This window comes from Nesoenas mayeri (genome assembly GCF_963082525.1).
Source record: "Nesoenas mayeri genome assembly, chromosome: 10".
Taxonomy (NCBI): Eukaryota; Metazoa; Chordata; class Aves; order Columbiformes; family Columbidae; genus Nesoenas; species Nesoenas mayeri.
In genome coordinates this window covers 8,683,888-8,699,650 of record NC_137560.1, presented here as the reverse complement: position 1 = coordinate 8,699,650, position 15,763 = coordinate 8,683,888, and the positions used below count along the sequence as shown (strand labels likewise).

The 15,763-nt window shown below is 45.2% G+C and overlaps 1 protein-coding gene across 2 annotated transcripts in view; it reads left to right on the top strand.

The window, feature by feature from the left end:
* The first annotated feature begins 410 nt into the window (after positions 1 to 410).
* Positions 411 to 15,763, top strand: part of LOC308044130 (6-phosphofructo-2-kinase/fructose-2,6-bisphosphatase 4) — a 50,176-nt gene continuing 34,823 nt past the window's right edge. The window contains exon 1 of one of the 2 annotated variants that reach the window (XM_080350612.1): positions 411 to 592. In XM_080350612.1, coding sequence (XP_080206738.1) covers positions 541 to 592 — 52 coding nt within the window. In that variant the 5' untranslated portion in view covers positions 411 to 540. Of the gene's footprint in view, positions 593 to 8,109; positions 8,145 to 15,763 lie in introns of those variants that run through there. The other variant, XM_080350613.1, reaches the window with a different exon arrangement.

Below are 15,763 nucleotides of genomic sequence, written 5' to 3'. Positions count from 1 at the left end.
GGGAGATTGTTGATCCCTGTCTTCTACCAGGTTGGTTGCGTTGATGTTTGGGTCTGCAAAACGGCAACAGTTGTCCCATTTCCCTGTAAAATTATTTGAGTTGTTTATTTGGCTTATTTTAACTCTTAAGCAGAAAGAACAGCTAAAGCGCCAGGAGCGAGCTGGCAGCGGCGGCACCGGGGGCAGGGCCCGCACGCTTCCCCCGGCGCTGGTGCCCGCGCTGCCCCGCGAGGGGGCCGAGCCGAGGGGCGCCCGTTCCGCACGGCCCCTGCCCGGGGCCGGGGCCGGGGCCGGGGCCGGGGCCGGGGCCGGCCGGGAGGGGGCGGCGCTGCCCGGCGGGGCGGGAGCTGCCCGGGGCCGGTCTCCGCCGCTCCGCTCCGCTCCGCCCCGCGCGGGGCGCGCACACCCGCGGGCAGCTCCGCGGGGCTCCGCGGCCAGGACCCGCCGCCTCCGCCGCGCCGAGCGGCTGCCGGCGGGCTCCCCGCGGCCGCGCAGCGCCGGGCCGGGCCGTCGTCTGCCGGAGCCGAGGGGCCGCCGCAGATGTGGGGCCGCCGCCGCCGCCGCGGCTGCCCGCAGGGCCGGCACTGCCGAGGTAGGAGCCCCGGCCGCCGGGGCCTCCCGCGGCCTCCCCGCCCGGAGCGGGGCTGCTCGGTTGGGGCTGCGCGCCCACCGCGGCCGTTCTTCCCTTCCCCCCGCTTGGCAGCCGGGGGTGCCCACGGGGCAGCCCCTGACCCCAGAGTTCTCACGCGTGTCGGGTGCGTCGGGGCAAGGCTGGAGGGGAAATGTCGTGGTTTTGGGGACACCCTGCTCTGTGTTTTTCCTCCTGGCGCTACCGAGGAGTGCGGGTGACTGGCATCCCAAAGCTGGGGAGCTGGGAGCAGCATCATGCAGAGGATGGTTTGGGAGATACGGTGTGGAAAGAGGGAATCAGAGTGTGCCAGCGGCTGTTTGCCTTCTGAGTTATTTTTGGAAATCGCTGCGAGGGACTTCTTTGGGTTTTTAACTGTCTGTGGGAAGGTGTATTTATGTTGTGCTTCTCCGATCATTGATGTTTTCCTTTGGCCAAGGAACGCTGTAAAAACAGCATTCTGGCAAATGCTGATCCAACCAGTTAGTTGTTTTTTCCTATTTCTAATGGCAACACCATAAAAACCACGTAATCTGTGTCTTTATCTTGCCTCGTGAGGTTTGGCTGCTGGCTGGTTGGAGCCGTTCCTCTGAAAGGGCTTGCTCTCCCTGAGGACTGGGGGGCCTGGCGTGTTCCTTGGGCACTTTGTGTAATGCAGGATGACAGCTCTGACGCAAGGGCACCAAAACTTTTAAAGACAGACTCAGTCTTGGTTACGTTTGAGTGTTTTTCTCCCTTTCGAGGAAAACTGCATTACACAGGCTGGGAGATAAAGCTGGCACGTTCCTGGGCTGTTGCACAGCAGGGTGAAGCAGAGATGGAGGCAGAAGCAGCGTGGTGCTGTATGCAGGCCTGTTAACGGGACCAGGGAGCCGTGGCCTGACACTTGGGGCTGCCTGGTGCTGTAGAAAATCAGGTGTCACTGGGTGCAAAGTGGCTGTGGCTCCAGCCCTGTGACTCAGAGGATTGCTCTTGTTTACAGCTATGGCTTTGCTTCTGCCGGCATTATAGTAGGGGCAGCTGCCTATTTTGTCTGTGCTCAACTTTGACCCAAGGCTTGGAAATGGATTTAAGTAAGTTTGACGGTTTACAAACCATCCGGACTAAGGGGGGGACCTTGATTCAGCTGTTGAAATGCAGTGATGTGCCACCACGTACCCGTGGCTGAGCTAAAACCCTTCATTGTTCCTGGCCTTATTCGTGTGATGCTTGTGCCGGCGCCTTCGATCAGCAGTGGTTTGCTGGCGGTGCCAGGGAGCTGCTGAGATGGACACTGCTCGCCCTCCGCCTTCCCAACACCTCCTGGCCTGGCTCCGTGTTGACTCGGTAGCAGGTCCCATTGTGTTTGTGTGGCTCTTCAGACTGTGGAGAGGGGAAGAAAAATGTTGAAGAGACTTTAAGATTTTTAGATCTTTAAAAACAATAATTCTGAATTAAACATATTGCTGAGTGTCAAAGAGAGGCTAGTTAACATGAGGCAAAACCACACTAAACCAAGTCCACCTCAGAGCGATCCGTGTAGGGGTGATTGATTTTGTAGTGCTCTGCGCAGAGCTGTAGATGGGACTGAATAAATACCAGTAGTGGGATTCCTGGTGCTTGTCCAATATGTTGCGGAGCAGTTTGCGAAGTTTCCAGTAAGTTTGCTTAATATGCGGCCTTACTCAGTTGCAAGGCACTCCCATAATTATGGCTGCAATTAAAAGCAATAACATCCATTTACAGAAGGTGCCAGTTCTTTTAAACCGTCGCATCATCTAATGAGAGCATTCGTGTAGGGATAGTTATGCAGGACAAGGGCCCAAAGCTGAGAACTTGTTTCAGAACTTTTTTGAGGTCATTTCAAGGAAGGATCTGCTTTGAAGTAGGACATTTTGTTAGCAGAAAGTACTAAGTTATAAATACAAGTCTTAGTAGGGTGTTCTTGAATTAATGGCTTTTAGCACTTTTTTTAAAAAAAATGTGTCATACATCTAATTTAAAAGCAAAAATTAAGTTTGGTTGCACCACTATTTTTCTCCATTTGATTGCGTCAATGTTCCTTCTGCTTTTATGAGTAAGAGATTTGGTAAATCCAGTTTGTGGATGATATCTAATTGCGGATGAAACACTACAGATGTGTACTAAATTGCTCACTGAAGTTGCATGTTGTCCTTGGGGCTTAACCTCTGCGTGTAATGTCCACAGATTTTTCTTTTAGATAAACATCAGACTTCAAATGCTAGAAAACATTGTGCATTTGGGGAATGTTTCAGCTTTCTTCTGAAGGAAGTGACCTGGTGGAGTACTCGCAGCTTCTCACTCTGTTTTTATTTGTTTTAATTTACCAAGTACAGTGCAAGCCTGTCCCCCCCCACGCTGGGTGGGGCAGGTCCTTGGGAAAGGTTCACAAGGTGAATGTAGTAGAAAGGGTGAAAATTCTCAAAATCCAACTGAGGAAGCACCAGCCAGGGGCTGAGAAGTGCTGGGCTCCTTAGATCAGCTCTGGGTTTCTCCAGAAGCCTTTTTACCCTATTTTAACTCAAATAATTAATCCATTAGCCTTTAGTCACAGACGTAGCACTTGACTTGTGGTCTCTGAGAGTGTAAGAGGTTAAATAGTGGAATTGTATAACGGAGTAAAAAAGAATATGAACTCCAAACTGACTAGTCTGTCTAGCGGGGCTCTCCCAACAGCTAAAATAAGCAACTTAAGTTGATTCCTGGTTTTACTCAGTTTTTACCGGGCACTCAAAGCAGGGATATGGGACAGAGTCCCACGCTGCTTCACACCGTTGGTTGTTTTCAGAGGTGGTGGGTTTATTTTGGGTGCTGTTTGGTTGTGCATAGGGGTTTGGGGGGAGCGCTGGCCTGGCTGACTCCGACAAGATACCATGCGGGGCCAGACTGGCTAATAACCAGGCTTGTTCTTGGGCGCCTGCCAAAACCTGGCCCTAAATATTGTAATCACATGCTAATTGTGAATGCTAATCTCCAGATGTACTTAACGTGTTACCAGGTGAAGTACTGAGCTTGTAGCAGCGGGGAGGTGCTGTGTGCAGTGTGGCTGTTTTACATAAAATCACTGTAATGTGGTGGGCCTGGGGATTTGTGGCCATGCAAAGAGAAGAAATACTTTTATTTTTACATAATATGTGTAAGTGCCTTCATGGTTGTGTTTTGATTATGTCAAACAAACTCACCTCTCATTTGAGGAGCTGGTGAATGGGTGTCTGTTGTCATCTGCAACATTTAAGGATCCAAAGCAATGCACTGGAATTAATCCTGAAGTCTTTAAGCGTATAGCTGCCGTGATAGGTCCCGAATGCAAATGATGAGCCTCCTAATTGCAACTGACTTTTATCCATGTGATAGATAAAAAGGGTATTTTGTAATGTTTTATTGATAAAATGGGATGGATTTGTCATGAGTGCCATTGGGGAGATAATGTGCCTGTTACAGCTTTCAATTTGCATGTGTTGGTATAATGTGAGCACAACTTGGATATCTGAAATGACTGTGTGGCATTAGTTTTCAGATGATTCAGTACGTTGCTATCTTGTTTACAGGCCCTGCACAAATAGGAAGAGGTAGGAAAGGGTAAATCAGGATGCGTTTTAAGTTATTACTCTTTTTCACTCTGAAGTTGAACACTTGACCTGTTCCTCCATAATTATTTTTCTGAATGTGAATTTTGTTTTCCTTCTGCATCGTGTCCAGCCCGTGCCATGGGTTGGGGGCTGGCTTCACGTGTGTTGTGCCGTGGCACGGGGGACGGCGGGGCTGTGGGCAGAGCTGTGCGCTCCAGGCTCCGGGGCAGCTGGTCTCTTCTCAGCTGGAGTTACATCAACCACTGATGAGCTGTGGGGTTGATCTGTAGCTGTTTAGCAATACCTAGAAGTGACTTAGATGAGCTGTTTCTGCCTTGCTTGGAAAAGCTACTTGTGGTGTTGCATCTTTTGAAGTGGATTCACATGTGAATGGTTTCTCCATCCACGGACAGCAATGGATTTTGTTGGGTTAGTCTGTGCTGAAGCTGCAGAGGCTTGACTTGATCCTGTCTATGTTTTAGGTCCATAGACAGGAAGGTTTCCTTAAGCAGTAAGAAATCCTCATGACTGGATTATATACAGTTTGCCAGTGGGTAGTTTAAATCAAAGGATGCAAGGGACAGTATATTTGTGGTGATTTGTTTATAGCTAAAAGCTTCCATGTGACTGCACACACCCCTTTTGACATAAACTCATCAAGGAGCACAGCAAACATGAGTTGTCTTAATGCATCTGAAACTGCTGCTGACAATTATCGCTGCCACAACAATATTTGGATTTAAGGTTAGCTTTTTCTTCTTTTTTTTTTTTTTTTTTTAATGATCATACGTCCCTAGAAATCTAATTAGTGTTGTCAGTTAATAATAAGAAACATTTATTGTTTGTGGGAACCCTATGGATATTCTTAAGCATGGAGTTCTGCAATATTTACCTTCTGCATTAAGGAGGGAAAAAAATAGGAAGAGCTTTGTAGTTTTTCTACTATCAATGTGAAACTGGTTTCCCCAAAACAATGGGGAGATTTCTGGGGTTCATGACCTCTTGCAATTAAAACATTTCAGCTGGCTTGTGAGAGACAGGCTGGTGGGGCGAAGGAGGAGGGGAAAGAAGCAGCAAGGCAGCCCATGCGTGGAGAACACGAGTGCTCCTGTGCAGCTGGACTCATGGCTCGTTGTTTGCAGGAGGCTGATCTAGCTGCTTTTCTTTCTTATTCTCGGAAATGCTTCGTTTGGGGATTAGAATACAGGAACTTATAATTCAAGCAGTTCTGGAAGAGATGTCTCCCATGGATTTAGGCCTTGGGGTTGCAATTGCTTTTTCTTCCCCAGGTTGGGTAGTCCAAGGACTGGGGCTCACCTGGTGTCCAAGTCGTGTCTGACGGGACATGTCAAAGCCCTTTGTGTGGTGGGAGCACTGGCAAGGCAGCTCTTCTCTCTTGGTAACTATTTTTCAGTAGTTTTTGAGACTCTGTCGTGCGTCAAACAGGGTTCAAATCAGTCAGTGACTTCAAGTGTCCTCGGTGATGGGCAAGACCCGAGGAGGACACAGACTGAGCCACCAAGCCTGGACAACTGGTGTTTCACTGGCGGTGGTCAGTGTATGAGGGCTGGTGTGCTTATTTGCTTCTGATTATTTTCAGTTTTCCATCTTTATATCCTGTATATATTTTTCTTTCAATTTATATTTAAACGTTTGAATGTGTATTTACACATTCTGGTGCCAAAGGCTCTCATGTGCTGTATGTTGTGGAGTATGGCCTTCTGTACACCTCAATCAACTTTAGCAATTTATTCTCTCTAGGAAACTTGTGCTGAAACACAATTATTTTAAGGAATATAAAGAGAATTCAGTAGTGTTGTGTTTTGTTTTTTTAATATAGAAGGTTTCCTTGATAATATTGTGCTGGCGACTCTCACTTGGTAAATATTACCGCTTGCAAGAGTTTTTATTTGTAGCATTTGTGTTATTTATCCTGTCTGCACTCCATAAATTAGATTATTTTGGCTGTTGTAATTTTATTATCCTTATTAAGCTTCCTCATCTACGTATTGATCCTGTTAGGAAGCTGATAAGCCATCTACCTCTACTTGCAAAATACACAGAAAATGAGAAATCTGCCCTGGGGCTATGAAGACTGAGATTCACCAGTGATTTGGATCTCTGTGTGTCTGGCCTCCCCCCCCCCCCCCCCCCCCATTTCACTGCTGGGTTTTAGACTACATGACAGCATTGCAGTTTGCCAAATTAAGATTAATTTTGCTGTTATTATAAATTCTGTAATCAATAGCTTCTGAGAAGCTTAGCTCTAGTTTGCTCGCATTTTTGTTTGGATGAATATGTTTCTTTTTCAAAAAGCTTAAGAGTATTTGCAGAGGCAGCTGGCATCACATATGCTGTGAGGTTTTTTCCTCCTTGTGTCAGTTTTCAGTGCTGGCTTTCCAGACGGATTTATTCTTTACTTTCAAAAACCTGCTTTCTTGCCTTCATTGCCTACGGGACGTGCATGAAACCAATATAACTGTAGGTGTGCACAGGGAGCTGTGGGGCCAGTAACTGCCCCATTAACTCGTTTGCTCTCGCTTTTGTTGCTGTGGGCTTTTTCCTTAATGACCTACTTATCCTATATAGTAGTATATGCTGGAGTGCTATACTCTGCCATACCTTTAACTTCTGTACTCAATTTTGTTTGTTCCAGCTCTCAGCCAAGTCTAGTCTCCCTTACATGAGGTTGTACAAACTCAGCCTCTCCTGCGCTTTGTCTGTTTTGGGTGCTTCTGTCTATTTACATGTTATTTATGTCACTGAAACGTTGGAAGATGCCTGTTTTCTTCTTGTTCTCCATGACCTCTCTGCCTCTAACATCTTGCTATTCTTTCGTTCATGATTATCTTCCCCCCATCCCCATCTGGTGTTTCCTACTCCTCCCACAATTTGACCTTGTCTTGCTTTTGTCTCCCCGTGCCGTATTTCAGGCGTTCACATGGCTTCAACTTCTATTATGTGCCGATGACTCAGAGATGCACTCTGCGCCCCTGATGGTTTGTCACCGGCCCAGCAGCAGCCGTCTTCCTCCTCGCCTTTTTCTCTTATGTTTCTCCATCAGGAGACATTCAGACCCCAAACCCTGGATGGTGCTTCCTAAGTTCTCTCTATCTCTGTCTTGTAAAATGCTGCCCGCCTGATGGGTAGCTTCATCCCAAAGCCGTCATGATTGTTTTTTAATTAATTTGGTTTACTTCATGCATTTGGATCACATGCAAATTCTACGTGCTCTTTATTGTTAGTATATTTCTCCTTTTCTAGCTCATCAGATGACTTTTCAAAGAGTGTAATAAGGTTTTTACAGATGTTTTTCTTTGAAGTGTCTGTCCTGAAAAACTCTACTTCTGAAGTCAGTTGACGGTGCATGATTTTAAAGCTAGCGTTCAGTGTTTTAGTTCCACTCCAAAAAGGCATCTGCCCTTGTTTTGCTTTTTTTTTTTTTTACATTTAGCAACCCAGATCTAGCTGTTAATAAACAAGTGGGACTCATGGCATCCTAGCTCAGTGAAAGGACAAAGGATACGTATACATCATAAATGTCAAAATATCTGATATAAAAATAGCTGCAAGTGAGCATAATTCAAAAGCCTTTCAGCCTGGAGAAGAGTTGACTGGTTTATTTAAAGTTGCTTGTGCTCCCTTTAACTGTGCTCTTACTCATGACAGTAAACTTGAACTCGGGATTGGGAAGGTCTTCCTAATACATTGGTGTGACTGGAAAGGAAGAGAGAGTTTTAAGGTGATAGAAACGCTTTCAGACTGCTTAGCAGAGATGGCTCTTTTGCAAGTTTGAAAGGCACAAACTTCCTGCTGGGTGCAAGTATGTTTTTGCTTTTCCTTCTCTTTCAAATGTATCACACCTTGTTTTTCCTGGGTATCGCTGCTGCATCACCGTGCCAAGGAAGAGGAGAGCGTGTGGGCTGTACCCGCCGCCTGTCCGGAGGGTAAGCAGGGCTGTACGTGCTGTCGCTGTAGTAACAACGTTTTGTACAACCATAACAGTGTGTAGGAGCGTCTGTCCTCGGTGGACTCACCATCTCAGAAACTCAGTAGGTTCGGTTACCCTCTAGACCCATGAATGTAAATAGGCAATTTGTGCAGACGCTGTGTTTTTAATGGCCTCTTTCTACACTTCTTGGAAGCATGTACCCTGTCACCTGAGGAGTTTGAAGTCCCTGGTATACAGTGAGCTACAAAGGGTTATTTAACACTGAGTTACGCTCAGAAAACATGAATAATGGATGCCATATTTCCTTTATGTTGCATCATAACAGGAAGATTTAAAATGTTGCTTAATGTTATGAGTATGGCAATAGTTTTAAGCAATACCTGAAAGCACTGCTTGAGAATCTGGCCTGTTTTTCAAGGAAATAATTTCAGTGTTTTCTTGGAGGTGGTGGAAGGTGCCTGCTTGGACCAGAGGTATAATGGATTTGTGACTTACCTGTCAAATTTAAAGAATACAGTTAATACAGACCAGGCTTAAATCTGTGCCTTGTGTTAGATTTAACACAGGGAACTTCCTTGCGTGACAACAATGGCATCTCATTGATAGGGTTTATGTCCAGACATTAGTTTAAAATAAAGCAATATTAAAATAAAGCAATTATTTCTTCTGAAATGGAGTAAACATCTAAACTAACACATTTATATATTTAGTAATAATAAAAGCACTCTGGCCACGCTTTCAAGAATGTTTCACATGATGAACAGTGACAGTGTAGCAAGGTGTGGTTTTTTTATGTAGTTGATAATACTGTGGATGTGAATCTCGGTGTGTTCTCTGGGATTCTCATGCAATCCGCATGTTGGTGAGATGACGTTCTGCTGATAACCTGTGTCTCCCCAGGTAATCTGAGATTGTCTGATAGGTTTTATATGCGTACAATACAATGTGCGGGTTCTGTAGAAAGTGATCCAAGGTTTTATTGGTACAATTCTTACAATAAAACCCCTCGTATAGCCAGTGTTTGCTTCCTGATCGTTAGGTCGTCATGGTTTTGATAACGCATTACTGTGCTGGAAGCAAGCTGCACGTAAACACTGGCTGTAAGGGACACATCATTGTTTTGCATGCACAATGAATAACTATCAAGATGTTTCAGTAGATGATGAAGAAAATACAATGAATGCTAATTAGTGTGAGAATTAGCCTTCTCTCCAGCCAAAGAAGCATGGTACAATGCTCCTGAGTGTGCGAATGCTGTCAGATCTTCCCTTGTATCAGATGTGTTGATGACTGTTAGAAGAGATGGGAGCTTGTTTTCTCACTGATGTACTTTATACCAGCACCTTCTGTTTGGGTGAATTATTTTCCTTATCTATGCTAAGGAATAGGATTTTGTTTCAGCTTAAGGAATCTCTGTAGTATCTCTATTTATACATCTTTATGGAGTCTTGAATGTTATTTAAATCTATTCCCTAAATAGCACTGAAAAGATTTCTTGTTCTTAGTAGCAGATTGTTTTTGTATTAAGTATGATTATGTATGTGGGGTTTTTTTTAATCTCTTAGATAGATTGATCTGTAGCCAGGAAGTCTAATAGTAAAATGAACTCTTATAAAATAACTTCTAAAAGTGCGTATTGCTGAGGGGAGATTATTTTTTAGTTTTGAATCCTTAATGGCTTTGCTTGTCTTTGAGGTAGCAGTCCACTTGAAGACAACTGGCATTTTTTCCCCTTAGGTGTGATAGGAAATACGATGCGGAGTGGATGGTGCCAGTAATAAACTTATTTGTTGCTCAGAAGACATAGAGTGAATGCTAGGGCCATGTATCACAAGTGCTGGTCCTTGTGACTTCAGCTGGTTTGGAATCAGGTCCTAAATGGAAGGACCTGTGGAGATGGTGTGGGGAACCTGCGGAACTTGTCATGTGGGATGCTTTAAATCTTTGGGGACTTAGTGGGCTATTTGTCACTTTTGGTGGGTTGATTCCTGGGATATTGGACTGTGGGAAAACAAAAAGGCTGGTACTTTTGGTTGAGGAGAAGACCATAGGCAATCCTGAGGAGATGAGAAGTCTTCATTTAAAAAGCTGATGTAACAAAAGTTCCTGGGAAACTGAACTGAGAAGGTATGAATCAATATATGTCATTTTGCTAATACAGTATTACGTCTCTCTTCCCTGATTGCTCATTGTGCTTACTAAGCTCTTCATGGGAAGGAACTAATTCTATTATCTATGGGAAGCTGTGTGAGAAGTTTTTAACTCCATGAAACATCTCTTCTGCAGGATGACTGTTCCCAACCAAGGCTTTGTCTTTGTCCAGGAACCCAGGAACAGCTTGGGGGGAAGAGCCACCTTTTTGGTTGCTAGTGCAGCTTCCTTTACCTCTAGGTTTCCTTGGCAGTTGAAGAACAAAGTTGAGTTAAGACTTGCCTTACAAAGGTGACAGCATACCTGGCAGACAGGCATTGTGTTTCAGGTTGCTTGCTGAAGATTCCTCTTCCACAGGGAGGAAAAACCTGCCAGGCTTGATCTGTACTTCAGGAATATGGGAATTACCTGGGGGAGGGAGCAGCCTGTCCCCTGCTGAGGTGCTGATGTTGTAAGAGATGTGATTGAATAGGCCAAGTGTCTCATCTGCTTTGCTGTAGTTTTGGTCACCATAGTGGAAACTCAGTGCAGTTACAAGTTTGGATGCTGTCATTACCCGTAAGCATAATCTTTTCACTGTGTAAGAGCACTGCACCGAATACTTGGTCAAAATAAAAAAAATCACTGCAGCCAAAATCCAGTGTTGAGATTTTGGAGTGTTGTTAGGGTGAAGCATAGTTGTGTGTTTGGTCACCATCTCTTCTCATTGGCTCGCAGTGTTGTAACTGCCGTGTATATTAGATAGCTGTCGCTGGCTGTCCTCGGGTGATGCTCCCAGCTGCACTGGTTTGGGCCAATGACGGACTGCCACAAGCCTGCTGAAGGTACACTTAATATCACTTTTTTCATTAAAAGAGAAAATCAATTATAAGTTAGATAGGAATTATCCCGTATGCTTTATACAGATATGATGGTACAGCATAGCACATTGCTGTAATAGCTGGTCAGAGCCATGTGGAAATGGGAAATGTTGTTTGGATGTTGAAGCTGGATACGCAAAATGTGTATGGATGAAGAGTGTACTGGTGCGTGTCTGTATTTCTTGAATAGTGTTCATACATAATGATCTTTTCAAATTCTGTATTCCTCTGTGCCTTCTTAAACCCTACGGAAACCAAGCTGGTGATGTGCTATGTAGCTCAAGTCTTGGAGTTGTTGTAGGCTGGGGGATGCAGCCCTAGGTACCTTCTTAAAGGGGAATGAGGACTTTGATCTTTCCTCTCACCACATAGAAAAATGTAGATACCTGTTTTAAGATGGCATCATTTAAACTTATCCTGCTTGTTACTTCAGAGCAGTAATCTGCCAGTCGCAGTACAGAACATCTGGATTGAGATTTTTGCCAGTTGTGTGTGCAGATCAGGTGCTATTGTTCTTTTTCAAAGTGGTAAAAAACTGATACTGCAGGGATAAAAAAAATTGCCTCATGGGTGTTGTGGAAAGAGAGTTGCTTTAGAGAAATTGAAGTATTAGGTCAATGATGGAATGACTTGGTGTTTAATATCTAGGAAGAAATAGAGATATTTAGTTTTGAGTGTGGACTTCCCCCTAACATTTTCTTTTTAATTTAGTTGAGAAAATAACTGGGGATGAATAGACAGACTTTGCTTCCATGTAGCTTTCTGTAACCTCTGACACTACCTTGGGTGCTTAGAAGCCGAGAGTTGGTGTATTTTAACACTAGCATTCTGCGAACACCGTGCCTCCTGGCAGTGTTTACAGCGCAACCCAGCCGTGTGTTTCTGCAGTACAGAAGTGAATTAATTACTTCATTTTTCCAGCGGCGCGGTCTGGGTACAGCCCGTCTGCTGCTGCAGCTCCGCCTGCGCAACCGCGCTTCCACCAGCCGCCCTCCCCGGGGCCCCGCGGGGACACGCTCCGGGGTGTCGTGTCCCCCCTCCCCGACTCCGGAGTGTCGTGTCCCCCCTCCCCGACTCCGGAGTGTCGTGTCCCCCCTTCCCGCTCCGGTGTCCCCCCGCAGCTGGGGCGGCGCGGGGCGCTGTGCCGAGGGCGGGTGCCTGCAGCCAGCCGCCAGGGGGCGCTTGCGGAGGGGCCCGGGCGGTGGCAGAGCGCCGCCTGGCGGGCGGGGGCCGGTAGCCTCGGTGTGCCGCTACCGGGCGGGTTTCCGCGCTCCCCGGGAGTAACCGCCGTAGCGCCGAGTGTCTATAGGGTTCATCCAAGCTGTGCACGCAAGGTGACAGCTCAGGACGCTTCCAAGCGTTGATCGTTCGCGGCACTCCCTTCGTTGGAAAGCACCGCTAACATCACAGATGGCTCTTTTTAAACATCAGCAATAAGAAGGGGAAAATGGGAAGATTGTCTTTTAGCAGCTTTTTATCTTGGAAGTTTTGCTTTGTATTTCAGGAACTTCCCAGAAAAAGCTACTTTGTGTTGTAGGAAACAATTACCTTGCAAATATAATAGGTCCAGGCAGCATATCAAAGCATATTTTAATAACAATTTTGCAAGATCGAGTGTTCTACCTAAAGGTAGGCACACGTAATCGGGCAAAAAGCCCTTGCTTATATCCCCTCAGATCCCGGCCACAATTTCCCTCCTCTGTTTCCCCCTGGCTGGGTACATGAGGGTTTACAGACTACCTGACACCTGCCTCAGTTTACATAGTCGTCTAATTCTAACAACCCTTTTACCCTTATCAGTCTTTTTAGAATATGAATTCCCAGCTCTTTGGCTAATCTTCCCCCTAGATGGAATTTTTTAAAATACAGATATCAGTTTGCATTCTGGGAGTAGTCCAAAGGGACTTTGTTTTTATATTAAGGATTCGTAGTCTGATGTCTCTCGGTCCTTCTCCTCTTTACAGTGTTTGTGACAAGAGGAGGGCCAGGACGCTGCTGTAGTCTGGTCAGGGTGTGTGGCATTGAAGCACCTCATGTGCGTGACCTCAGGCCCTGGCACAGTGTGGGGACTCCTTTGCAGCCATCCTGCGTACGTAAACCACACGTTGTGACCTCCGGCTGCCTGTGTATCCTTTAGTCATTTTACAAATCTCTTGAGTCTCTATGATGCAGAAGGGTTTGTGAGCTGCTGTTTTTTCTCATGAGCTGTGTCCGCTGAGCTTAGGTGGCGAGGGTGTGGGCACCTGGAGCTCTGAAAGCTGAGCTGGAGTGAGGGCGGATAGACAGGAGGCAGAAATATTGGATGGTTTATGGATGGTTTATACGCTGTCAGACTATGAAGTGATATCTTTACTAGGGAAATGAGATACCTGCCAGTCACTTTCATGTATTGTGGAACTTATACTATGTCATTACCATATGATACAGCTTATTTATGGATACAAAGTCAGATTTCTGTATGATCAAGCAGAAGCCTTGGTTCAATCTCTTCTTGTTTTTCCATGTCTCAGAAATAATTACCACTTGCTGTCTGTGTTAAACCATAAAAGTTTCTGCTCTTGTCAGCCAGTGATTTGAAAAGATTAAGTAGAACTCTGTTACTTGGATCAAGCTTGTTCTGTTTCTGTGCAGCAGTTAATTTTCCAAGACTGTCTTTGCCCTGGATGTTTTGCCTTTTCCAGGTTAGCTCTCAGCTGAGCGTGGCCCTGAGAGCAGAAGATTTGCATAAAAGCCTTCCAAGGACTAAAGGCTTATTTGTGGTTTCCCTATAGCAAACAAAGCAGAGTCCCCATCCCTTCACCTGCAGGAACCAGCTCTACTTCTCACGCTTTTGTATCAGGACAGTGGGTGATGACAACTTGATTGTCCAGAAGCTGATCTCTATCATATATTAGGAATCTAATGAGCAATGTTTATTTGTTCTGTCTTTTTCTAAGAATTGAATGCAGCACCCTTGAAAACCATGTTTGGAAACAAGGCCTCAGGAGTGGCACAAAATTTATGTATTCTTTCTCTGTGTCCTCAGTCAAATAGCTCATTACTGCACTGAGGTTATTAAAAACAAATCAAAACCAAAAATCAATAAAGAAGCAAACCACACACCAAAAAACCCCAAACAAAAAACCAAACCCACCAAACAAAAATGCAAACAAAAGCAAATAAATTTGTTATTATGCTGTTGATCAAACTTAAATAAGTTTACTATCAGTCAGGCTGAAATCCTTACCTCACAAAAATAAAGACTAGGAGATGTCCATCCACGCCTCTAATGCCATTACAAACACCTGGACAAACCCTTCTTTAAGTTTTGTGCAGGTACCACTGTTTTCAATCTGCCTGAACAAGAAGGGAATTTGCTGATGGTGTGCTTGCTGCTTGGGGGATAAGTCTTGGGAATGCAGTAATTCACCCTTGCAGACCTCTGAAAAATGTTCTCGTGTGAATGGCATGAGGTCAGTGTTTTTAACTGTGAGGTGGGGGTGTGAGCGGAGTTCTTGTGCATGTGTGGATTTGCAGAAAGGAGGAATGAACTTTTAGAGACTTTTTCTGATTTATATATATAAAACAAGCCTGAGAGGTGTCTTTTCGAAAGTTGATGTTCCTGTTGTTCTCTTGCTTCTGTTAATGTTACATCTCTTGTGAGCTGGAGGCACTGCAAAGACAGCTGGAGCATCCTGGTGTGGTCAGAGGGTGAGGTGGGTACCTCCCGATGCTGGACTCTGCCCTGGAGGCAGCTGTTGCAATGTTGTGTGCACAGGAGACGGGCTTCTGGGAATAACCAGGAACACAGATTAGACTCTTCCTGCTCACAACTCTCTTGGCAGCTGTTGGAAGTAAATACATACTTAGTAGGAGAAACCAAGAAGCTTTTAGGTGTTTAAAAACTCCCTCTCCCTGCTCCTAGTTTCTGACCCTTGTAATGTGACTCCTCTGACCTCTCAGCACCTCCCTGCCTTGGTATCAACTCAAAAGGAGGAAGAAAATGCTGGTGTAAAAATATAGTGCAGGCGCCTACAGTTGAAAACTGTAATCAGTCTTGAAGAGGAGGAAATCAGCTTTGAGGAGAGGGAAGGGAAGGGCCAGCAAACATGGTTTTGGAAAAATAGCGTTAACTCTCCCAGGGGTGTCTCACTAAATGACTCTGAGAAGTGATTTTTCTGTTGTTTAAAAACTTTTATTGTAGCTTGTAGTGGAATAGAAAAAACTAAAACCAATTCTTAGATGTTCAGTCTGGCTAGCATTAAAAAAAGAGTAGTACTGACCTTCATGTGTATTTAGGCCAGTGTCATAATGTCTGAGTGCCTGACAATGAATAATAATAAAAATATGTATTGCACTTCATTGCTATATTTTCAAGGTGTTGCATTTACCTTCTGTAAAACATATAGATGTATGTACTAGTGAAATATTCAGCTTTTTAATGACTCTGCTCAGCCCTCTTGGTGGACTTTTGGTTAAAAAGCCAGTGCGGGTGCAGTGGATGCAGCAGCTGGATGGTGCAGTGGATGCAGCAGCTGGATGGTGCAGTGGATGCAGCAGCTGGATGGTGCAGTGGATGCAGCAGCTGGATGGTGCATTCAGCTGCGCCACTGCTCCTGCTGCA